Source organism: Heloderma suspectum, chromosome 14 (genome assembly GCF_057233095.1).
Source record: "Heloderma suspectum isolate Gila_16-S chromosome 14, 16-S_ref, whole genome shotgun sequence".
In the NCBI taxonomy this organism is placed as follows: domain Eukaryota; kingdom Metazoa; phylum Chordata; class Lepidosauria; order Squamata; family Helodermatidae; genus Heloderma; species Heloderma suspectum.
In genome coordinates this window covers 22,831,605-22,856,359 of record NC_139471.1, presented here as the reverse complement: position 1 = coordinate 22,856,359, position 24,755 = coordinate 22,831,605, and the positions used below count along the sequence as shown (strand labels likewise).

At 47.1% G+C, this 24,755-nt stretch overlaps 1 protein-coding gene across 3 annotated transcripts; it reads left to right on the top strand.

Moving 5' to 3' along the window:
- Window positions 1–48: 48 nt before the first annotated feature.
- Window positions 49–22,922, top strand: MORN5 (MORN repeat containing 5). 3 transcript variants are annotated; one of them, XM_084821379.1, is made up of 5 exons: window positions 49–178; window positions 2,832–2,979; window positions 3,534–3,645; window positions 5,030–5,161; window positions 21,223–22,922. In XM_084821379.1, the coding sequence occupies exons 1-5, from the start codon at window positions 132–134 to the stop codon at window positions 21,327–21,329; spliced, it is 546 nt and encodes a 181-aa protein (XP_084677505.1). In that variant the 5' UTR covers window positions 49–131; the 3' UTR covers window positions 21,330–22,922. The 3 variants fall into 3 exon arrangements, with proteins under 3 accessions (XP_084677505.1, XP_084677507.1, XP_084677508.1); XM_084821381.1 differs by lacking the exon at window positions 21,223–22,922 and adding an exon at window positions 15,813–19,712; XM_084821382.1 differs by lacking the exon at window positions 21,223–22,922 and adding an exon at window positions 7,174–7,441.
- The last annotated feature ends 1,833 nt before the right edge of the window (window positions 22,923–24,755 follow it).

Sequence of the window (24,755 nt, the reverse complement as noted above, 5' to 3'; positions counted from 1 at the left end):
GAGTTTTCTCTCACCTCGTATTTGTCACCACGTTGGCCCCGCCCCCCCACAGCTGAGCGGCTTGTTGCCATGGTGACGGGCGCTTGCCGAGGCCTACTGGAGCGGGCCCAGGCCCGTCGCCGGCGGCAAGCATGGAGTATACGGGCAGCTCTTATCGGGGGAACCGCGTCAACGGCAGGTGGGGAGGGAGCTGGCGAGATGGACTGGCGGGCGGGATGTACAACGAGCCCCTCCCCCCGAAAAACCACACCCGTGTTAAGAAGGGGAAAAAAGGAACTGCACGTGTGAGCTCTGCATCTCCCGTGTCTACGTGGCAATGACCCCTTGGTCATGGCAGCACCCGCGCAGGAGGGCTCAAGCCCTTCATTAAAAAAACAAAAAAAAAAACAGCTATTCTTTTTACACTTTTGTGTTTTTTTTTAGGTTTTTATATTATGTTTTATGCGCTTGCATTTTATGGGGTTAGGGTTTGTTTTGTGAACTGCCCAGAGAGCCTGGGCAATTGGGTGGTATAGAAATGTAATTCAATAACTAAATAAAATAGGAACATAGGGCCCTTCGGACTGGGTATATCAACCCCACGCAGGGAGACTGTCATTCGGATGAGAGGACGCATGGCATGGGACAAAATGAACTGGTTGGCACGTAACGCCAATCCAAAGTGCGGGTTGAGTATAGGTTGTTGAATCGTAGGTTGTCGTTACGTGTGAATCCTGCACTGTGGTTTAACTATGGCTTGTTAACCACAAGCGACCCAGAAAGAGAACCCAGCGTTGTGGTTATTGTCTTGTGAATTCTGGGTTGTTCGTAGTTAACAACCTATAGTTAAACCGCAATGCAAGTTTGCACATAACAACAACCCATGATTCAACAACAAGCTGTACTCTGGGTTGCCGTTATGTGCGAACCATGCCTCTGTCTTAATAGGGAAGTGTGGCCCTCCAGAGGTTGTTGGACTGCATTTCCCATCAGCCCCAGTCAGCCTAGCCAATGATGGGAGTTGCAGGCCCAACAACATTTGGAGGGCCACAAGTTGCCCACCTCTTCTATATGTGCTCAGCCCAGGAGAAGGAATCTGCACAACCAGAAAGGACAAAAAATGGCATGGAAACAGACACCTCTGTATAACTTGCTTGGGTATCTTACTGCACAGTCCTATCTGTCTCTACTGAGAAGTCCCATTGAGTTCAGTGCTGCTTACTCCTAGGTAAATATATGTATAGGATTGCAGGTGTCGTAAGAAATGAGCCTGCAGAATTGGCAGGACATCTTTTAAATAGCTGCAAAATTGGTCATAGTCACCAAATGGAGATTAGCACTCATTGAAGGAATCAATTAATAAAATAGGGTACATTACCTCAATGGTTAAATTAATAGAATTTGTTCACCTATTTATTACATTGCTTTGATTAGTACCCCACCTTCCCTCCAAGAAAATAGCGCTCAAGATGGCTAACGGTCTACCTGTATGAAGGTAGACCACAAAAACAAAAATTTGAACAACTTTGGATGACATTTTTTAAAAAGTACAAACAATATAGTTTGGATATTAATGAATTTAGAACTTCTGCATTATTGGTGTACATTTCTGATGTGGACAATGTATTGTTATGTATCTTGTGTATTATGAGAGTTTGGAAATTTAGGGAGATTAAAGGTGCAATCCTATCCATGATTGGACAGAAAAATATCCTACAACTCCCAGCATTCTCCAGACAACATGGCTGGCTGGGGAATGCTGGGAATTTTAGGACATTTTTCCTGTCTAAACATGCACAGGCTTGCACTGTTAGAATTTTATGTCTGTAGGTTTTATTCTGTATTTGTGATTTTTCTGTGTCGTTTTGTATGTTTTTGTATATCTATAATAAAATTTGTTTTTAAAAAAGCCCAGCAAACACACACCTGCTGTCCCTGGATAATTAACCTGTGTGAAGCAGTATTGGGTTTTAGCCTGTGTTAGTCCTATTTAGAGTAGACCCATTGAAATGACTGGAACTTAAGTTAGACTAACATTGGATGCAACCCGCTAAGTTTAGGGTGCTCAAAATAAAGGGATTCCCTTTTGTTCTATGCACCTGAGGCGTCTTGGAGATTGAAAGGGTTTGGTATTTAAATAGACATTTTCCTGGCATTGGGGATCTGTTCCCAAGGTCCTCTTCTGGGTGACCCTGCTTTCAGAGCTTAGGTGGGGAAACAGGTTTTTCACTGGTGGCACCCTGTTTTTATCATTCGGATGACTTTTCATTCTCCAAGGAGTTTTAACGGTTGCTTGGTTCCTGCTTGTAGTGGTTTGCTTTCTCCATTTTTAAATCTGATTTTAGATTTCTTCTTGTCGCTGCTGTTTACTTTTTAACTTAGCGCTTTATGATGATTTTCTCTTTTTTTAATAGTAAATCACTGTGAATGTGTTTTAATAGAAAAAATGGTATAGAAATAATAGTCCTAATTACTTCGTCTCTACGTGCCTGTTTAGACTCCTCTAAAGTATCAGAATCCTTTCTCGGCTGTGTTAAAATGACATTAACTGCCTTGTGGGAATGAAGGAGCTAGGGAGACAGGAGCAGGCAGAGGAAGCATCAGGGCCTGCTCCGGTGGGACTGCTACCCACCCCCAGGAGATAAGAGGCAAAGCAGAGCCATTCTACCAGCCCTGCTAAAAATCAAATGTTTTCCTTTTCCCTCCCCATCCCCCCTTCCTTGCATGTTGTGTCTTTTTAGATTATAAGCCTGCAGGGAGGGACTGTCTCATTTTACTGAGGAGCAGGATAAAAATAATGAATGAATAAATCAAATCCACTTCTTCAGATTCTCTCTCTGGGCTTTCTGCAGGTTGGAAGGCTTGGGCGCTTACACCCTCCCGACAGAAACCAAGTATGTTGGTGAGATGAAAGATGGGATGTTTCACGGCAAAGGGACCTTGCACTTCCCCAGCGGAAGCAAATACGAAGGGACTTGGGACCATGGGATATCCATAGAGGTACCGTGACAAGTATTTCTAAAGAGCCACCTTCTCCGAAGTGAACTTAATTGTTTTATTGATTTAATTAATTAATTTGTATTCCACCAAGGTGGAGGCCCATCTCCAGGTGGTCTCAAATTTGGAGGCTAAGTAGATGGCTACTGGACAGAAGGCTTTTTCTGTGGTGGTACTCAACTGATGGATCTCTGTCCTTAGGTGTCATTACGGGGTGCCTCCTCTGCCAGCCTTTAGGCTCCAGGCAAAGTCCATCCTGTTCTCTTGTGCCTAATGATATCTGACCGTGTTTTAATTGCCTTTCTGCTGTTTTTGTCTGAATTTCTCTCTCTACCTACGAGCTCTGTTATCTTTTCTCTGGCATTTTGTTATGTTGTTCAATGGCTTCCATTCTCCAAGCCACCTAAGCTGAAACATTCTTGTGAATATAAGCAAACTGGTTTGTCAGCTTCCCAGTGTCATCTGCTTGGCCATTGTGGAAACAGGATGCTGGACTAGATGGACCTTCGGCCTGTTCCAACAGGGCTGTTCTTATGTTCTTAACCTTACCCTTGCAGGGGAAATATACCTTCGCAGACGGTTTAGAGTACCAGGATGATAAATGGCATTATTGCGATGGCTATGACAGAAGGTTTTATACAGAAATCTGCAAGGGTCTGAAGCCAGCAGGTACTGCTTCAGTTAAATGTTTAGATTAAATAGTAGTTTACCTATTTGAAGTATTTTTTTATCCCACTCCTCAGCCAAAAGAGCAGCTTACATAAAATTATTAAAACAATATAGTCCCTGCCCTCTGGCTTACAACTTAAAAAGACACAACACACAAGGAAAACAGGATGGGGAGGGAAGAGGAAAAAATGAAGCAGTCTTTCAGCAGGGCTGGTGGAATGGGTCTGCTTCCCCCTCTCCTTTCCCTCTGTACAGACTGCTGGAATGGCTGCTGCTAGTGGCCTCAGTAGCCTCAGTAGATGGCCAGTGAGTCACTTTGGGTCCACTATGCCTGCTGAGGTTAGCAAGCAACTAGCCAAATAGACCTCTACCTCATGGTTCCCCAACCTTTTTGGACCCTTGGGCACATTTGGGAAACTGCTCCGGGCACCACCACAAAATGTCTCCCCCGTGGAGGATATACAGTAGCTAGTCACATAATGGTTGCTGTGGGGGCCTGGCTAGTCAAAAGAGGTGGAAGGAAAGGAAAGGCGAGGATAGAGGCAGGGTGGAAGGGGACAGCAAGATAAAGAGGTGTGGCGGGAGAAATAATGAGGCTAGAAGCTGGAAGTGGAGAGAAACAGCAAGATAAAGGGAGAGAAAAAACAAGGCTAGGGACTAGGAAGGGAGAGAAATAGTGAGGAAAAGGGCTGAGTAGAGAGAAATAACAAGGGTACGGGCTGGGAGTGAAGATACGGAGAGCGAGAAAAGGGAAAAAGTCTGTGTGGAGGAAGATTGAGTGGGACCAGGAAGCAGCTCTTTCCTTCTCTTCCTGCGTGCTGAACAGCTGATCAGCAGCAGGTTCAGGAACGAGAAGAAGTACCTGGCACCCTAACATTTTTCAAGTTTTTTATTAAAAATAAATTGTTGAAGGGCGCAGGGAGTAGAGAGCTTCACAGGCACCGTTTGAGGTCCCCGCGGGTGCTATGGTACCTGCAAGTGCCATGTTGGGGGCCCCCCCGCTCTACCTCTTCCTTTCCCCCTCATCACCATTTTCTCCTACACCCACATTTCTGCTGCCCACAGCAACTGCTGACTAGTGCCCAGTCCCCACTGCTGTGTTTTCTTCAGATACCACGCATACGACCCAGCACCCTGAGCGAGCAGCTCCCGTCCACACGTAGGGAACAGAGGGCTTTTCCTCAGCACTGAGATGCGTGTGGAAGCCTCTGCTGGCAAGGAGATTCCAGCATACTTTGGAGTCCAGCAAAGTGTTGGGTCAAAATCACTCATGGCGCCGTGTTCTCTGGTGTAAATGATTGTTTGTTGATTCTGCTTAGAAAGCCTGGCTATTTTTTAAGATGACTTTTTCACGTTTTGTTGTTGATCTATTATCATTTTCAAGGCATTTCCCAGCTTACAAATCTAGATCCTCCTCGGACTATCCCAGCAGGGTGCTATGACTGTGGAGACGGTTTCTATAATCCCAAGACCAGAGTGGTTGTCGATTACCAGTACCGGTTTCTGAGGAATGCAGGTATGCTGTTGTTGGTTGAGTCAGGAGTGCAGCATAGCACGTGCTTGCCGTGCCATTCTGATTGTATGGCCTTCAGGAGGGTCATCTGCTGACTTCTCGGGGACCCAGAATTGCCCCCTGTGATAATGATTGGAAATGTCAGAAGACATGGCGACATTCAAGAGCGTGCCGTAGTTTGCACATTCTGACCATGCGGTAAACTATGGTTTGCAACAAACTGGGAAGTGACTCATTGAAGGGGATGTTGTGAGGTGAAGATTGAGAACACTGTTTGTGTTGTTTTGTTGAACAGTTCGTTGATTGATTTCACGTGAAACCAACTTTGCAAAAGGTTACAAATCTTTTCATCCCTACTGCCTCACCCCACCGCTATACCTATATCATGGCTAGAAAATGGGAGAATCATAGAATACTAGGGTTGGAAGGGGCCTACAGGACCATCAAGTCCAGCTCCCTGCACAGTGCAGGAATCCAAGCCAAAGTATCCCTGACAGGTGGCTGTCCAGCCTCATCCTGAATGCCTCCAGTGTGGGAGAGCCCACCACCTTCCTAGGTAGTGGGTTCCATTGGTATATTGCTCTAACAGTCAGGAAGTTTTTCCTGATGTTCAGCCAGAATCTGGCTTCCTGTCACTTGAGCCCATGATTCCGTGTCCTGCACTCTGGGATGATGGATCGATCCAGGATCGATTAAAACTTATACGCTGCCAAATCCCTGAGAGAAGAGAAAGCTCTTAACCCGGCACCGAAAAGATAACAATATTGGCACCAGGCAGATCTCCCTCTCCCTCCTCGTGGGGGAGATCATTTCACAATTGAGGGGCCACCACTGAGAAGACCCTCTCCCTTGTTTCCGTCTTCCAAGCTTCCCTCGGAGTAGGCAGCCGGAGGAGGGCCTTAGATGTTGAGTGTAGTGTATGGGTAGGTTCGTGTCAGGAGAGGCGCTCCGTCAGGTATTGTGGTTCCAAGTTGTATTCCCTGTGCATTTCTGGAAGCACACTGCTACTTCTCCAGTTTGGATGCCTGCACCTGAGAACAGGAGCTTTGCCTCAAATTGTCCCTAGAACAGGGATGGAGAACCTCTGGCCCATGGGTCCAATCCACCTGGCAGGGAAAACCCCTCCAGCCTGCAGAGCGTCATCAGATTCCTCACTCTGGAGGTATCTCTGTCCCAGTCACAGAGGGGAGAAAACCGAGGGAATGCAGGCAGCATGCCAAGCCAGGAAATTGGCCAGCACCTGGAGGGCCTAGATTTCTGGGGCCTAGAATCATAGAATCATAGAACAGTAGGGTTGGAAGGGGCCTACAAGGCCATCGAGTCCAACCCCCTGCTCAATGCAGGAATCCAAGTCAGAGCATCCCTGACAGATGGCTGTCCAGCCTCGTCTTGAATGCCTCCAGTGTAGGAGAGCCCACCACCGCCCTAGGTAATTGGTTCCATTGTCATATTGCTCTAACAGTCAGGAGGTTTTTCCTGATGTTCAGCCAGAATCTGGCTTCCTGTCACTTGAGCCCATTATTCTGTGTCCTGCACTCTGGGATGATGGAGAAGAGATCCTGGCCTTCATCTCTGGGACAACCTTTGAAGTCCTTGAAGAGCGCTATCCTATCTCCCCTCAGCCTTCTCTTCCCAAGGCTAAACATGCCCACTTCTTTCAGTCTCTCTTGATAGGGCTTTGTTTCCAGTCCCCTGATCATCTTCGCTGCCCTCCTCTGAACCCTCTCCAGTTTGTCTGCATCCTCCTTAAAGTGTGGTGCCCAGAACTGGACACAGTACTCCAGATGAGGCCTAACCAGTGCTGAGTAGAGGGGAACTAGTACTTCACGTGATTTGGAAGCTATACTTCTATTAATGCAGCCCAAAATAGCATTTGCCTTTTTTGCAGCCACATCCCATTGTTGGTTCATATTCAGCTTGTGATCGACAACAATTCCAAGATCCTTCTCGCTTGTAGTATTGTTGAGCCAAGTATCCCCCATCTTGTAACTGTGCCTTTGGTTTCTTTTTCCTAGGTGCAGAACTTGGTATTTACCCCTATTAAATGTCATTCTGTTGTTTTCTGCCCAGCGCTCCAGCCTATCAAGATCACTTTGAATTCTGTTTCTGTCTTCCAAAGTATTAGCTATCCCACCCAATTTTGTGTCATCTGCAAATTTGATAAGCATTCCCTGTACCTCCTCATCCAAGTCATTAAAAATTACTGGAGATGGAGAAAACAATTTGTTTACTCAAGATCGTAGAAGGGTAAATTCCTGTAACTTCAAAATAGCAAGCCATCATAACAACAACAACATTTATTTGTTTTTACATTTACGTCCCACCCTTCCTCCAAGGAGCTCAAGGTGAAGTACCTTGTTTCTCTCCATCTTATCCACACAACAACCCCAGGAGGTAGGTTAGGCTGAAACAGAGTGATTGGCCCAAGGTCACCCAGTGAGCTTCATGGCTGAGGGGAGATTTGAACACAAGTCTCCCCCAATCCTAATCAAACACTCTAACCACTACAGCAGCGGCAAGAAAAAAATAGCCTGCTTTTAAAATCCAAAAGTTCAATTTGCCATTGAAATTCAGTGGTTCAGCTGAAGGGATTATTTTAAAGCAAAAGAGACCTTTTTACCCAGTGTGCCCAAAGGAAAAGAGCGCCCTTTTTTTCCTTTTCCTGGAGGTGGTGTGGCAGGGGCAGGGGAGAGGCAATGTGGCCCCCCTGGCCCCAGGAAGTGACCACCCCTGCTTTGAGCCATCCTTACCAGCCTGGTGCCTGCCGGATGTTTTGGACTACTACTCCCAGCATTCCTGGCCATTGACCATACTGGTGGGGCTGATGGGAATTGAAGTCCAACACAGGTTGGGGAAGGCTACTTTAAGGGTTAGCCTTGAACTCTGTGAGTTTCATGGCTAAGTAGGGGTTTGAACCTGGGTCTCTGTCCAATACATCGCACCGGCTCTCTGTGGCCTTTGTACTGAAAGGTACACAATAGATCAGCCTTCCCCAACCATGTTCCCTCCAGATGTGTTGGACTACAACTCCCACAACCCCCAGGGGGTTGATGAGAGTAACAGTCCAACACATCTGGAGGGCACCAAGTTGGGAATGTTACAATAGATGTTGTCTGGCCCCCCAACAGGATTTGTGGCATATCTTCTACTTCCAAACTCTAAATACGAACTGATCTAAATGGCTACTGTTGGCACCAGCCCAAAATACTGGAATGCAGTGGCTCTGCTGATGAGTACGATAAGCACGCACTTTCCCAAAACACAGGAACCTAGACAGATCAGCCCAGGCGGGAACGCCTAGGAATTCCTCTTCTTTCTTTCTTTCTTTTTTTTAATCTCCGCTTTGAACTCTCCTTTGTTAGATTTTATTACTATAAACTAATCGACAGTATCTGCCCCGATTAAAAGGCCCATTGTATGTATCCCGTTTTGCGAAGCAATTGTCGGTCGAGTGTCCAGGAGGGCCCCCAGGTTCTTCTCTGTTTTGAGGACATGGGTGTGAAGAAGGGATGTAGCTCGGCAGTCCATCCCTTCCTTTCAGGGCACCAACACAATTGAAAGAGCCAGGGCTTGCCTGACTTCAGAGGAACTCCAGTAGCCCCAAGAGAAGTCGTTCGAGGCTCAAGGCCACAGAGGTGACAAAATGGGTGGGTAAATAGCCAGGCTGTGTGCGAAAGAAGCTGAGGATGGGGCCGGGAGTGAGAGGGAACGGATCCAGGACTGCTCCTTTACAGGAAAGGCAGGAAAACCCCGTCAGGCTGCTGGCCAGGTCTTGGAAGCATCAAAAGCAGATGGCAGGAAGCATTCAGAAACCTCTGGCAAAATCCCCGCAGGTTTGCTGAAATTATACCATCTTCCTAAAGAGCTGGGTTCGAGGAGGCCAGCTTTTTGCAGCCTCCCTCTCTCCATGGCTTTCCTCCTCATTCCCCCTTGACATCACAGAGCTTCTTACAAGGTTGAGGAAGGAGAGCCCAGGCAGCACGCTTACTGGAGAATGGAAACCATTGTTCTAAAGAGAGGAAAACATGTCCCGAGTGACTCTTCACCACTGGTGAATACCATTATATGTATATTTGTCACTGTGTGTGTCACAGCAAATGTCTAAAGCTGGTTGAACAAGTGGGTCCTGCAATGAAATATTGCAGTGTAGAGTGCTCCTGTTCAGGATGCCAGCCATGGCCTTTTCCAGGATACTCTATTCCATCCCCCCACCCCACCCCGGTTTTCTGTTCCCCCCACCCAAACAGTCAGTCCACATTTTGTGCACACTGAAGACATTCAGTCCCCATTGGGTTGTGTGTGGGGGGGTGCCCCGTTAGGGTTTCCCCCCTAAAGGTTATTTGTAGTTGTGCAAACCTTGGGGTTCCCCCATACATGCTGATACCTCCCTCTTATGTGTGGATAAAAACATAACAAGAGCCGTGCTGGATCAGACCAAGGGTCCGTCCAGTCTAGCATTCTGTTCCCACAGTGGCCAACCAGCTGCCTGAGGGAATCCCTCAAGCAGGACAGGAGGGCAACAGCAGCAAAGTTCACCTGCGTCCGTGAGGTCAGAAGCCTCCATGCAGTCAAAAGTCCTGATCACGCTGATGCTTCTGACCCTGGCAGACTGTTCTGCTCAACACAGAAAGGCCTGTTGCAGGGCCCGTGCTGGATCAGACCAAAGGTCCATCTAGTCCAGCATTCTGTTCACACAGCGGCCAACCAGCTGTTGACCAGGAAACCACAAGCAGGACACGAGCGCAACAGCACTCTCTTGCCCATGTTCCCCAGCCACTGGTGTATATAGGCATATGGCCTCTGATACTGTAAGTAGCATAGAGCCATCAGGACTAGCAGCAATTGATTGTCTTATCCTTCATGAATTTGTCCAATCCCCTTTTAAAGCCATCCAAAATGGTGACCACTCTGCGCTGTGTGAAAAAGTCCTTCCTTTGATCTGTCCAGAATCTCCCACCAATCAGCTTCATGGGATGACCCCACTGGGTTCTAGTATTATAAGAGAGGGAGAAAAATGTCTCCCCATCTCCTTTCTCCACACCAGGCATTTTGCTCACCTCTATCATCGATAGTGCTGTTTTGGCTACCTAAGAATCCACACTCAGAGAATGAGTTTGCTGTTCGTATATAGGCTGCTGTGGTTCATGCATGGATGCTTTGTGTTTATTTACTTGTAAAAGAGGGGCAGGATGTACATTTAAATAGAAAATTCATAGTGACTAACGGTACAAACAATTAAAACAGTCAAAAATACCAACAGTTATTTAAAAACCCAGGAGGAAATGCACACAGATAGCAATTGGAAAGATAATTCTAAAATGTCACCTGACAACCCTGGGTTAATTTAATGAATGTCCAAAAATACACATATTTCCCAATTTGTGAACATAGCCCTATGAATGCTAACCATCACAGTTGTGAACATTCATCAGTGTATCCCTGAGTTTTTGGATGTTCACAAAATTTGGCTGGAAATATAAACACTGACTAAATATCAGACATTTTCTGTAATATATACACAACGACGCACACACATACATGATCTAAAAAGTGCCTGTCGGCCACCCTCCACCCTGTAACCCAGGTGGCTGTGATGTCACGGGATGTCCATAAACAGTCTAACTTCTCAGGAGGAAGGTTCAGCAATTGAATGCGGGCAGACAATGCAGCTTCTGTGAGAAAAGGGAAAGGTTGGTTGGACGGATAGAAAACAAACTCACAGAGGGACTAAGGACAGGAGGGGCTGTATGCCATAGCCAAGAAGGGGGGATAGAGTCAGAAATGCTATGCAGGTTGAGAGGTGGGTAGCCTAGAGGTGACAGCATATAGCTCAGTGGCAGCAAACCTACTGGTATGACGGCTGGAGGGAGTGGTAAGCCTGAGGAACTGGTGCCTGTGGAGAGGATAGGTGGAAGAGGCTAAGGGAAGGAGGCTTTGAGGAACGAAGGGTCAATGAGAGAAAAGGGTGGGGTGGGAGAAGTCAGACAGGGCCTGCAGCAACATCGGAAGCAGCCTTATCCCAACTCAGACCTCTTGTCCATCTAGCTCAGTATCCACTACACCAGCCTTCCCCAACCTGGTTCACTCCAGTTGTTTTGGGCTTCAACTCCCATCAGCCCCAAACAGCATGGTCAGGAGTGCTGGGAGTTGTAATCCAAAACATCTGTAAGGCGCTAGGTTGGAGGGAGGCCAGTCTGAACTGAGTGGCAGAGGCTCTTACCAGGATTTCAGACCGAGAAAGGTCTTCTTTCCCACTCCTACCTGGAGATGCCAGGGACTGGGCTTACGATCTTCTGCATGCAAAGCAGCAGCTCCGCCACTGAACTACGGCTCGTTCCCCAAAGTGGGGCATCCTGTAGCTGTGTCCCCAAGGTGACACAAGTGTCCTTCCATCATGGCTACCTCCTCATCCTCCCACACTGTCTGAGCCTGGGTATGGCGGCTTTTGCGGCCGCTTTCCAAGGCGGGAGCTCCTTCCCCTCAGTCACGTTCATGTGATGCTGGGGCCGAGTCCTTCGTTCTGCTTTGCCTGGGCTGGCGCCTGCCTTTGCTCCCTCCGGCAGCTCCAGAGTGCACACCTGTGTCTTTAGAAAGCAGAGATGAAAAGTGGCCCTTGAAACACAGGACAATTTAGTCATTTATACGCCAGTTGCCTTTTTCTTCGTTGCCATTCCAAATTCAGAGGAGGGCCACCTCCTACAAATTGAAACTATTAACTACTCTCCAGAAAAGAAAAAAAATGTGGTTCTTTAGATACTTTCGAAACCAAAGGCATTGGGTTTTGATCAAACAGTGAAAGTCCCTCACTGCTTATTTTTATTATTTCTTTTAAACATGCAATGCTATAACTCTTTCTCTTTTTTTCTTTTTTGCTTTTGTATATTTAATCATTGTGAATTATAAGCCGTGTGAAAGATTTCAGCTCCAGGGCATTTGCCAGATGGTTGATTCTGCTTCCCCCCCCCCTCTTTTCGCGCAACAAAAGACATAATGTTTGTGGCGAGCCCCGAGAAATTGTTGGTAATCAGTGTATTCTTCAAGGAATGGGCGCCAGACCTGTTTGCAAGAATGTTCGGCTTTTGCAGGGATTAATTGTGAGCACTTTTAGTCTCTGCTCCTGGGCACGGAACAAAACAAATTGTGCCAATTGTTTTGCTGTTTTCCATCATGTCGCAGGAGATGGGACATGGCTGGGTTTTCTTAACGTGATATAGTTTGTTGTCAATTCATTGATCATTTTCTGGCTGGGCTTGGCATGTCAGGGGAGGACAGTTCAACGTGTAAACATGCAGCCGTTTCCTCAGAAAGTATCGCTCGGTGGCTTGGAAACCTAGGCAGCTTCCTTATACCCGATCAAAGCATTTGTCCATCAAGGCCAATATTGTCTGTTCCAGCCTTCCCCAGCCTGCTGGCCTCCAGATGTTTGGGATGACAACTCCCAGCATTCCTGACAACTGGCCATGCTGGCTGGGAGCTGAAGTCCAAAACTTCTGGAGGGCACCAGGTTGGAGAAAACTGTCCTGCTCTGACTGGTAGAGTAGAACAGCCAGGGTCTCTCCAGGGTTTTAGAGAGAGGCCTTTCCCATTGCTTGCTCCTCGAACCTTTTTGTGTGTATGTTGCCGGGAATTGAACCTGGGACCTTCTGCATCCAGAGCATGTGCTCTGTAGCTGAGTTATGGGCCCTTCTCCACCTATGGAGCCACTTGGTAGTAGCTCTCTAGCCGAGGGGGGTCGCTTTTGCAGCTGCGCTCCTGAGATCCTTTTAACTGGAGATGCCAGAGACTGAACCTGGGACTGTAAAGGAAGGGCCGCAGAGCAGGGGTAGGGCACGTGCGTTGTGTACAAAAGATCCCAGGTTCAATCCCCAGCATCTTTAGGTAAGGCTAGAAAAGAGCCCTGCCAAAAACCCAGCCAGTGTCTGCAATAATGAGCTAGATGGACCGATGATCTAACTTGGGGTAAAGCAGCTTCCTGTGTTCCCATTCATTTCAGCCCTTTATTCAGAACCATGAAAACTGGAATCGTACTTTATTTCTAGTTGAAGGATATTGGAGATGTCAGAATGCCCAAACAAGATGCTCAGAATGTTTTTTCTCTCCTTGCCGTCCTTTTCCCTTGTCTCCTCCGGGCCCATCTTTCTGGCAGCACATACACCTGTGTCATGTTATTACGTTTGAGTGGTTCTCAGAGTGGGCCTCCTAGGGGAGGTGAGCAGACTAGGTGAGGAGTGGAAATGAGACGTGACACAGGCACCCATCCAATGTGTATCACGGAAGACAAGAGACATACCAAGCTACCTGTCCCAAGCAACGTTAGAGGTGATCTCTGCTTTGAAGCAGCTCTCTACAGCTATGGTGGCCAGAGCTGTCTTTCCTTTTTCACATTTCCTGCTCTCAGCCTCTCTCTGGACAGTTCTGGTCTGGCCAAAGATGCAAAGGGAAGACCCACTGTGAGAAGGACCCCCAGTTCAGTGGAAGGGCACATACAGGACATTCCAGGTTCAGTCCAGTTAAAGGGATGTCCAGTTAAAGGGATCTAGAGCTGGGAACGACCTCAGCCCTGTGACCTTGGGGAGCTGCTGCCAATCGGGTAGACAGTACTGGGCAAGATGGACCAGTGGCCCGTCTCGGTATAAGGCAGCAGCCATGTGTTTAAGGAGCCACAGGCACTGGCTGAGATCTGAATCCTCGTGGTTTCCTCCAGGCCCTAAAATAATTACTGCTGCGAAACCTGCAAAGGCTTAAATTCCAAACCTTATGCTTGCCAAGAATGTTTGGGTTTTAGCTCTCCGCTGTGGATACTTAGAGGATTGCAGTACAAGCCACCTTGGAGCTTGTGGTCAACTGCGTCGTGTAACATTAACAAACATAAAAATTTCTTCCTGGCTGAAAGTTCCCTTTAATGGGCAATTTGTAATGGCACAAGTTAAATGGAGACAAGAGGGCTACAATATCACTTGCAGTTGTCCTGCACTGAGCACTTCTAAGTTTCCATTTGTTGTCAGCCTTGGGGGTTCAGAGGGCAGGCATGGCCCTAGGCCGGAGAGGGGTCTTGAACAATGGTTCTTATTTTATCAGGAAATTCCTCAAAACCACCATCATGTCTTATTTTTAATCCTTTCTGGAACAAGGAAGTTCCCAGATTTTTTTTTAGGTACAATAAGAACCTCAGAAAAGTCCTGCTGGATCAGACCAACGGTCCATCTAGCCCAACATTCTTGGGCTGTACGTTCAGCACACTTACTCCACATTTCTCTTACAGAAGCGTGCCTTGGGAGAGGGGTGCAGAACCTCTTTCAGCCCAAGGACTGAACCCCATTTTGGAGAAGCTCTTGTGGGCCTTTATTTCAGTGGTGGGTGGGGCCAAAGGCAAAACGGGCAGGGCTAAAACCCCAAATTCCCACCTATTTTAGCTTAAAGCTCTTGCTCCCAGTAAGTGCGCCTGTGGAGAGGTATTTCAAGCTTTTGGAGCTGGGAAAAACTGTACAAAGGCTGGGGAACCACCACATTTTTGGTGGCTGGGGGAAAGGGAAAGGGCATGGGTCCATTTGGGGAACCCTGGAGGGCCAGATTGGGACCACAGGAGAGCTGGATTTGGCCTCTGGACCTGAGGTCTCCCTGCCTTAGGAGGTCAGCCTCAGTCTCCAATCGCACAATAACATATTGGGGCGCCTTAGGGAAGAGGTAAAGCATTTAGGGCTTTTTTAGTTTAGAGAAAAGGTGACTAAGGTATGTGTTGGGGTGGGGAGACATGAAGGAGGTCTGTAAAAGCAAGTGTGGTGTACAGCAGGGGTGGGCAGAAGGCAGACTGGGATCTACTGGTAGATCTCTGGGTGATTTGGTGTAAATCAGCAAGGATTTCTGATTCCCACAAAATTACTCTTCACCCACCGCTGCCCTAAGTTATACTGTTTAATTGAAGAGGGTGAGGGATTAACAGGCGGATCTCTGTGTGGAAGGACTGTGAGCCCCATCCACTTCCGGTACTTGAAACAAATTCCTGCGCTCAGAATTCTTTGATTCTATGTTTAGGTCTTTTTCCCCAGGCCACGGTCGGTGGATCCTGGGGTTCCCATAACAAAACAAAGTAGATCCTGCAAGCTGAGGCGTGTTCACCCACCCCTGGCATAGAGAAGTGAGGAGGGAACATTTGTTCTCCCTAGCGCTAAAATGTCAATAGTCGCCCAGTGAAATAGATTGGTGGTAGAATCAAGGCAAGAAAAAGGAAGAAACCACCCAGAGAGCTTTGGCCATTGGGTGGGATAGAAATGGAATAAATACAGTAAGGCTGGAACTCACTGCCACAAGGTGTAGTGATGGGCACTGGCTCGGATGATTTTGAAAGGGGATTTGACTAATTCATGGAGGAGGAGGACAAGGCGGAGGAGAAGGAAGATTTTTTTCAGTGGCAGCTAGTCACCATGGCTAGATGGAATGTTCAGGTTCAGGAGCAGTCTACCTCTGAATACCAGTTAGTGGGGAGCAACCACAGGAAAGGGCTGTCAGCTTCATACCTACTTGTGAATTTCCCAGAGGATCTGCTTAGCCACCAAGGGAAACGGGATAGTAGACTAGTTGGGCCTTTGATCTGGCCCAGCCGCAGGGCTCTGCAGATGTCTGTAAGAAATGATTCACACCCAGTGCTCTGCTTTAGGGCTCCTTTGTCCTCTTTGCTTCCTGAGAAACTTGGCCTAACCTGACCCCTGCTCTAGAACTGATCCATAGCAAGACCCTGCAGCCCAAGCCACACCACGGAGCATCACCGGAACCCACGGCCTGAAACACTGCACAACCACAGAGGCACATGAGACGGCAGAAGCAGATCGTAGACCTTTAAGAACTGCCGTCGGCATCCAGCAAGGATGGAACCGCTGAAAGACTAGGCTCTGCCAGCCATCTTGAGACCTCAGTTGGCTGCAGCCCTTTGCTGGAACAACTGCTCCTTACAGGAGCACACTCCAGCCAGCACTTTGTGTAGCGTGTTATCCAAGGTCCTGGTGTGGCCCAGAACAGGCGGTGAGTGCCATATGGCAGACCGCTTCCCCTGTGCCTCGTGCCTAGTCAGGACATCCAGGAAAAGCCTGGCCTACCACATCCCAGCTTGAACTGACTGCAATACCCTCTTCTAACCAGTGGTGCTGGTGGTTCATTGAGCAAGGAGCTGGAGTGGCGCCTGACGTACAGGGCTCTGAGTCCGAGCTCTGCAGCCGCTGATGCCCAGTTGACATGACCTCCCTTCACGCTTCAAGGAGAGCTTGCGCAGAATAATTCCCTATTGAATTGTGCCCAACAGATTGGATCTGTCTCATCTCCCGCTGGGCTGGGCTTTTTGGCAGCACTCAAAGTCAGTGGCCTTACACCATCACAGATGAACTCCAAACAGTTGGCACAGTGCCATGTACCTCTGGCTAGTGCACCTCTCCAGTAAAGCCATTCCCTCATCAAGTGGGATATACTCTTAAAGATGCTCTGAGGAAAGAGGCATCCCTGTCAGGGCTGCGTGTTGACCATGAATTGTTTTTGCAAAAGCAACCAACCCCTGGGAAAACCCAGCACTTGGAACCACGTTCCTGGGATCTGAGTGGGCCTTCATGTGTTCTTTTGACCTTTGCGGAACCCTTTGGGGCGATTTAGAATGTCTTGGACACTTAGCATTGCTTTTCTTTTACTGCTAACTCTGTAGCAGGTCTTTTCCAGCTGCTATTACACAAGGCCATTGGCACAAGAAAACACAACCCGGGTCCTGCAGATGGCTTCCGTGCATTTGCACATGAGTGGCTATCCATGCTACTGTGTCAGTGGCAAACAGCTTGGGGAATGAGGGTAGAAGATGGAAAATGAAGAAGATAAAGGCAGCAGCTCATACGCCACATCTGGCGGGCTGCAGCCTGTTCTTATGGGCCAGGGCTGCCAGGGGCAAGCATGGCACAGTTCCAGGGCTGTGCTTCAATTGGCTTAGCTTGGCTGGTAGCTTTAGTGCTAGAGTACCAGGCTTACACTTTGGAGGGGGGAGGGGGGAGACAGAAAATGTACAACCATTATCCAGGTGCAGACTCTCCTGTCTTACCTTGCAGTTGGGAGGCAGGTCAGTTAGGCGCTCAGCATGCATTTTCATCAGGACACACAGAAATAAACAAGTTGCCATTTTGGGAACCAACCGGGATTACGGGCCTGTAGTCCATCTCCTTTTCTGTGCAGATCTTCACTCATTCTCTTTCTTTCTTTCTTTCTTTCTTTCTTTCTGTTTGTTTCTCAAAGACGTCCAGCTAAATGGCTCCTGTTTTAACATTAATTGGGGCCACCAAAAAGGAGGCGATGGAAAAAGAATGCACTTTTAAAAGAATAAACTGGCTCTGATGAAATCCGCACCCATAATATGGAGAGTTGCCTAATTGCACCAGGGTGATAATTTCCAGCTGATTAAAGAGTATTTGTATTCTCTGCCCACCCCGACCCCACTACCACTTTTTATTTTTTAAGGAGGAAATCACATCTGAAGATGAAGATGTGCTTTGGCGTTCATATTCATATAGCCCAACAATTGCCTTTGCAAAAAAAAAAGTAATTACAACTTGCCGTCTGGGAGTGCTAATCAAACTCCAGGCTTTAATTCTGTTTTAAATATGGATGAAACCCAACTCTCCACGCTCACCCTGGTGTTGCGAGGTTACGGAAACTGCCTGGGATGGCACAAGGGGACCGGCATGGTTAACAAGCAGCTGCCGCCAAGCCAGATCCGCATCTGTGATTTAAATTGTTAGCTGCACAGTCAGGTAGAGTGTAAAAAGGGTGGTCGAGAGGCTGTTAAGTCCCTGGCCGGCAATTACGAACAATCAGGGAGGAGCCTCGAAACTCGTTCAGTACAATAAACCCAGTTTGTCTTGTTTCAGGGGTTACTGCTGAAGAGGCTGCAGCTGCACTGATTCAAATACCCGGCAGCCACAGTGATTATCAGGCAGCCTCCTCCTTTTGGGTGGCCAAAGTAGGATGCTCAGTCCATGGGTTAACTCTTTAGCTTCTAACAGGCTTCGGCCTCTTTGCGCGTCATCACCGCAGCCCCGCAATGCTGCAGTGTTGTGTTCCAGGGACACAGGCTGTGCAGTTTAATTGCACAGACAATGCGAGAAGAGCCCAGAGGCCATCCAGGCCAGCATCCTCCTTCCCACAGTAGATGCCTCCGGGAAGCCCACAAGCAAGGCTTGTAGGCTGTGAGCCCTTGCTCGCTGCCGCCTCCCTCAGCTACTGGCATTTAATGGCATGTGGCCTCTTTACATGGCCGTTTCATATAGATCATCCCGACGCCTGTCAAGCCCGCTTCTCCCCCAGCCCCCAAGAGGGAGCTCAGTGTTCCACAATTCGTAGGTGAGCGGATCAGTTTGCCCAACATTAGATGCAGATTCATCTTCCAGTTGGGCGCTCTCTATCAAATCTGAAGCAAGTCCCTAGCATACCATACCCCACACTTTGCAGCCTTTCTCCAAGGTTATTGAAAGGCGCTGTTAATGTCACTTGTGAATAACAGCCCTTTGGAGATCCCTTGCCATTAGTTGGGAGTCTTCCTGTCCACACAAGGATATAGGAAGTCACCCGAATCAGACTGCCTAGCTCAGCACTATGTCATTTTGGTGTTAGGCTTAGAAGCAGTGTGGCTCAGTGGACTGAGTACTGGGCCCTCAGAGATCTGGATTCAGATCCCTGCTCATCCCTGAAGTTCACTGTGAGACCTTCAGCCAGTCACTACCGCCCCCCTCAGCCTGGCCTCCCTCACAAGCTTGTTGCAAAGACAAAAAGGGGAAACTCCATATGCATAACTCTGAGCCCCTTGCAGGAAGGACAGGATAGTGGTGTGGCAAATCACATAGCTGTTTCAGATGGAGATGTGGGCTGTTATTCCCACTGTACATTGAATTATTGCAGTGCATCATACATGGGGCTGCCTTTGAAGGCAGTCTGGAAACTTCAACCAGTCCAGACCAGGGCGGCTCTGTTGTTAATGGGGACCGGTCGATATGATCACATTAACCTGGTTATGTTGCAGCAGTACTTTTCCATCTGCACTGGCTGCCAGTCCATTTCTGAACACAATTTAAAGTGCTGCTTTGAACAGCTTGGGGCTAGGTTACCCGACGGAGCATCCCCTCCCATATTTACCTACCTGAACTCTAAGGTCATCATTTGAGGCTCTTCTCCAGGTGGTTCTGCCCCGCCAAATGAGGCAAGGTGGGTGGCTATTAAAGAGGGGGCCTGTTGGGTCGTGGCGCTGCTAGAGAGGCTAGCCTGGTGCCTACGTTATGATCTTTTTAGCACCGGGTGAAGACCTTTTTAATTCTCTGAGGCATTTGGAGATCGTTTTTAGTACATCTGGATCTTCACGCTGTTTTATCCATGCTGCTGGTTTTACCTCTGGGGTTTTTTTTATTATTATGAGCTGCTGCTGCTTTTATCTTGGTTTTTATTTGACTTGTTTTGCCTTGGTTTTATTTGACTTTGTTGCTCTTCTGTTTTGTTTGCTTTTTTAATTTGTACAGCACCCATGGAACTGAGGTTATTGGGCAGTGTTAAAATGAAATAAATAAATAAATAAATAAATAACTTTTAAAGAGCAGATTCCACTGGGGGATTATTCTGCACGAGCCCTGCTAAAAGGAACAGGAGCTGTGTTGAGAGCAGTACTGCCCTCATTCACTGGAATGGAGCTTGCATAGCAAAACATCCTGGTAGAAATAGGTTATGCTTCTGTTTAGGATTTTGATTCTGAGGGCTAAACTACACTCTGTGTTAAATGTGTAGCATATAGCTTGTCCTAACTTTTTTTTAATTAGTGTAAGCGCATGTGGCCCTGATCTGGATTGGGACCACTGCATGTACCAGTGGAGGGTTTCTTTATTCCCCACATTGGGGAGTAGACAGTTAGTGGGGGGAAGTGGCTGGGTAGGAAGATTCAGCCCCCCTACCCACGTACAGTGGTCTCAGTCTGGATCGGGGGCCTGCATACGTACACTAAAGTAAAAAAGGTTCGGATCAGCTAGACGTGACGACACGTTTAACATCAGACCATGACACAAAACATACTTCTTTGAAAATAAGTCCCGTTGAAAGTAACAGGACAGGATTCTTGAGGAAAGACATTTAGGATACCCCTACAACTGCACACCAATGGCATATTGTTGAAGGAGTGAGGAACAATGTCATACACGTTAATCATAAGAAGAATGATGTCATGCACAACTACATTAAAGATGTTGTACACATTAAGGCTGAAATCTGAGAGCAGCAAGCTTCAATCTCTATTGACTTCAGTGAGACTTAAGTGCCGATAAATCCAGGATCACAGTCTGGTTTTATAGGGATACAGAATGGCAGGACTTCAGCCTTTAATTGGTTTAACAGTTAAATCAAGTTATACTCTAGCTGATGAACCAAAGTGATCCAATTGTAATTGGTGCATCCATGGCTTAAAGAGACATTAGTTTAATTTGGGGGATTCTTCTGGTTCAAAGTGTTTAAATGAAAATGAAAATATTAAGAATGGCCTTTCCTTCAAACAATGTGTGGCACTTTTCAGAAATCAGATCATAAGTTCTCTCATTCACAATTCCTTGAATAAGCTGAACAAAGGCACCTACATCGAGGTTTTGACATGATTTAAATTAACTGAGTTAAAAAGCAGATTTAGACTGCACTCCTATGCACACTTACCTAGGAGTAAGCCCCACTGAACTCAGTGGGACTTCCTTCTGAGTAAACATTTACTGTCAATCAGCTAAACATTATTAGTAAATATTACTTCTACATGCCACCCAAAATAAGCTTAGTTTTTACTGTACGTATGCCACACAGGTGTTTTGATTTCTCCAAATTCTTTTGTATGATTCTGGTTAGTTGTTTTTCTTCCCATGTCTTCACAAATGTTCAGATAATTTTCTGTCTCTCATCTCTGCTGCTTTAATCTTTGCTAACAACTAGCAAGAACTGCACCCCCAAATCGGATGCGGGAAGGTGAGCAATCTGAATAAAAATCCATTTTGATGCTCCCTTTGTTCCCCACCCCCACCCCCCTTCAGATGACGACGAACATGACTGGATTGTCAGGACCTGCCGGAAAGGTTGGGACGAAATTATTGGTTTTAAGCCAAAAGAGTGGGCCCCATCAAAGAAAACAGAGAGCTAAGCTCCCCATTGAAACCTTTTGCCTCCCTGTGCAAGGACCCAGCACCTATAATTTCTCCATTAAGGTAGTTTTTGTTACCTTTTCTAACAAAATAAAACGTAAACCCTCACTTCATCAGCTGCGTTAAGAGGAAATTGTGTGACTAATCACCCTATACTTACTATAATATTCCCATGAGGTGTGCAGCCTACTAGGCTTTTTATATTGTGAGCACAAAAGAATTAACTCACTGCCTCGCCGTCTCTTAACATCATTTTACATACCCGTCGCACATACACCCACAAGCCACAGTGGATCCCTGCTCCCTGTGCTTGGGTATTAATTGGCTGTTGTAACGGTGAGCTCAGAAGCAATGGTTTTTAATAACTGGTTTGCCAAGGAGAGAACAAAACCGATTTGCTGTGAGCATTGGAGTTCTAAACAAAAGAGGACGGGACGGGTTGCCGTCAGATTATAAAGCTGCAGAAGCATTTCTGAAACGAAAGAAAATGGAATTGCACCGTTTCCTTCATGTAAGTGCCAGCACTTCGACTTGCGTTAACTTTATTTATTACACAAATAAGACATTTACAAAGCACAACAGTAAAAGTAGGTAACAAAACAGACATTGGTTTTACAATTTAAAAAGTGCTTTACATTTTTTCCCTTTCTGTTTCTCCCCCCCACCCCCCCGCTCTCTTTTTAAATAAATATCCAGTCCTGAGCGACTGCTCTTCAGAAGGGTATTTTTAGCCGTCGCAGCCAAGACATGCACAATCGCAACATGCTACAAACAAAACAATCTGCTCTTTTTCAAGAAAAAAAATGTGGCCAAGTATCTGCAGCTGGCATGGCCTTGCAAGGCCCTGGCTGTTACCTAGTATCTCTGCCGTTTGCAGCCGTGTAACCCAGTTTATACTGTGATCTTCAGCGCTCCTTTTACTGGAGTGCAATGCTAATCCAAGCAGGGGTTTTTTTCGAAAAGTGAGAGGAATGGGGACATAACCCTGGCTCCCAAAGCCCCATCAAGCCCAAACTGTATCAGTTATGGAAATAAAGCCAATTTGCGTATATTTGCCTGATTCCTTCTGTTTTTGCCAAGGAGTGACAGAAAGCTATGAATGTAACCTAAGCCATGCCCTCCCCAGTTACTGGAAATCATTGTTCAGATCTGCTCTGCCTTTTGAGTGAGCTTCTACCAGGTTTCACTTTTTCCCCAGCCTTAAGTGCTAGAAACTTGAGCTTCTTTAAAAAAGAGAGAGAGAGAGAGAGAAACGAAAAACTAAAACATATTCTTTTTAAGAAGCTGAGTTCTGTACCCAATACCAAATTATGTATTTGCCAGAAATATGTAAAGCCCTATCTAAGCCATTATTTTGCTTGTGCAGCCTAGTTTTAGGATTGGGGTTGTTGCCAGCGCATGGGCGTTTAACCCAAAATGCTTGGGGGAAATGAAATATATGAAATTTTAGCACCTATGTTTCAAATTACCCCATTTCCAGGCTATCAGAAGATTTTTGAGATGAATTTTAGCCCGAAGGTTTAGAGGCAGAGGGGCACGGACTGGAACACATTTGTAAATAGGTGTTGCAGGATTTTATAAAACTATAGCTTTCGTCCAAAGATCCAGAGGGACTCCAGTGCAGACACAGAGCTCCAGGGCAGCAGGGCCTTGTTCATTTGGTGTCATTGAAATAAAGGAGGAGCCTCTGCTTACGTGGAACTCCATTAAGCCACCGCATGGACATCAGAACTGTTGGATTGGGGCCAGCACCTGCTTTGTGCCCTGTAGAACCCATCTGGCAACTACTGAGTAAGCGAAGTGAGTGCAAAGCATGGCTTTGTTCAAAGTTTTCAAAAATGTATAGACAGAAGATGCCCTGAGATAAGGCTTTGTTCAACACCATCGATCAGTGTGAAACACGTTGGCTAACAAGAGTCACTGGGCTATAGAAATTAGGGGATGTCTTGCATTCTCAGGACAGTCGTTTATTTTCCATAGACATAATTTAACTAATGATGAATTGTTTCCAGTTCTGCAAAACCACCAGAGTTTAAAAAAAAAAAAAAAAAACTTGGCAGAGACAAAACAAAATCCTCAAGTTTAAAAAGCTAGTCCTGGCTGCTTCCTGACATTCCCAAGGAACACAGCCGAAGGCTTCCTGCGGGGTTAGCGGGGGTGGGAAGGTTACAGCTCTCACTTTAGATATAGCTGCAGCTGCCCACTCCGGAATGGCCCTGCCCTCACCTCTGGGCTGCTCAGCTAACGGCACACGTGGGACGCCTAAACGTTTTCCCCTGCAGTACAAAGAGCAATTCTGAGGGGGGGCAATTTAAATTGGAAACATGGTGTGGGAGAGGGTTTAAAGAACTCCCAGAACGATGGTCCTGAATCAGTTTGGGCACCCATGCAGCTGCTGTTACCTTTGACTTTTGAAAAAACGGGAGATCCAACCATGGGTATCCCAATATCACATCTAGTGTGCCCCTCCAGGATGTGTCTCATCTGGGCTCACAAGTAAGCCTGCAGTCCTGTGCACACAAATCACTGGAGAGCACTGGTTTTATTGGGACTTCTGAGTAAGCATGATTAGGGCTGCGCTGCACATCAGCCTCTTTTCCTTCACCCACAGCCTCAGCTACCAAACACTGCCCATTTCACTGTCTTCAGATTGTGGCTTAAAAGGCACCGGAGAACTCCCGACTGGCAACACACCTCCTAGCACACAGGCCGGATGTCTCACACTCTCTAAGGTCCCAACAGCAGCTCTGCAGTTCCTGGACCTGAGGCAGCCATGGAATCAGCTGCTCTGGACAGGTACAAACGGCACTGTTGTGCTCAACCAGAAAGGCTGGAACCATCTCGGAAAAGCAGGAAACCTTTCTTTCCTGGGCACCCCCATGTAGGAAGCCAGCTTTGCTGACCCCACACTGAGCCCTCATGGCTGCATGGAGTAGGAAGGGCTGGTGCAGCAAAGCACCTGCACAAGCGTAGGCAATGATCAGGAACACTGAAACAGCGGACCTAGCCAGGTATGTGACACTGTGCTGATACCCCCATGCCTTTGGGGCTGTTTGCACAACACACTAACCCAGTAGTTCAGTGAGGTTTGTTGTTGAACCACGGGTGGTTTGTTGAATCATGGTTTAGCATGTTGTCTGAACCCAGGACATTTTCCACAGGTGCCATGCAGAGTTAACCATGCAGTGTGGCTTGTTCACCACCCTGAACAACCCAGCAACAAACCACGGGTTCTCAAGGTGGCTTGTTCAAGGAAAATAAGCCACACTGCATGGTTAACAAATCACCCTGCGGAAAATGTCTTGGGTTCAGACAATGCACTAACCCACGGTTACAACAAGCAACCCATATTCAACCAGTGAGTGTGGATTAGCGTGTTGTGTGAACCCAGTCACTGAGTCAGCAGCCCCAGGAGAAAGGAGGCT

Coding starts and splice junctions, on each gene's coding strand:
- MORN5 (XM_084821379.1), top strand. CDS start 132: ATGGAGTATACGGGCAGCTCTTATCGGGGGAACCGCGTCAACGGCAG. Junction 179..2,831: donor GGGAACCGCGTCAACGGCAG/GTGGGGAGGGAG, acceptor GGCTTTCTGCAG/GTTGGAAGGCTTGGGCGCTT. Junction 5,162..21,222: donor CCGGTTTCTGAGGAATGCAG/GTATGCTGTTGT, acceptor ACCCCCCTTCAG/ATGACGACGAACATGACTGG.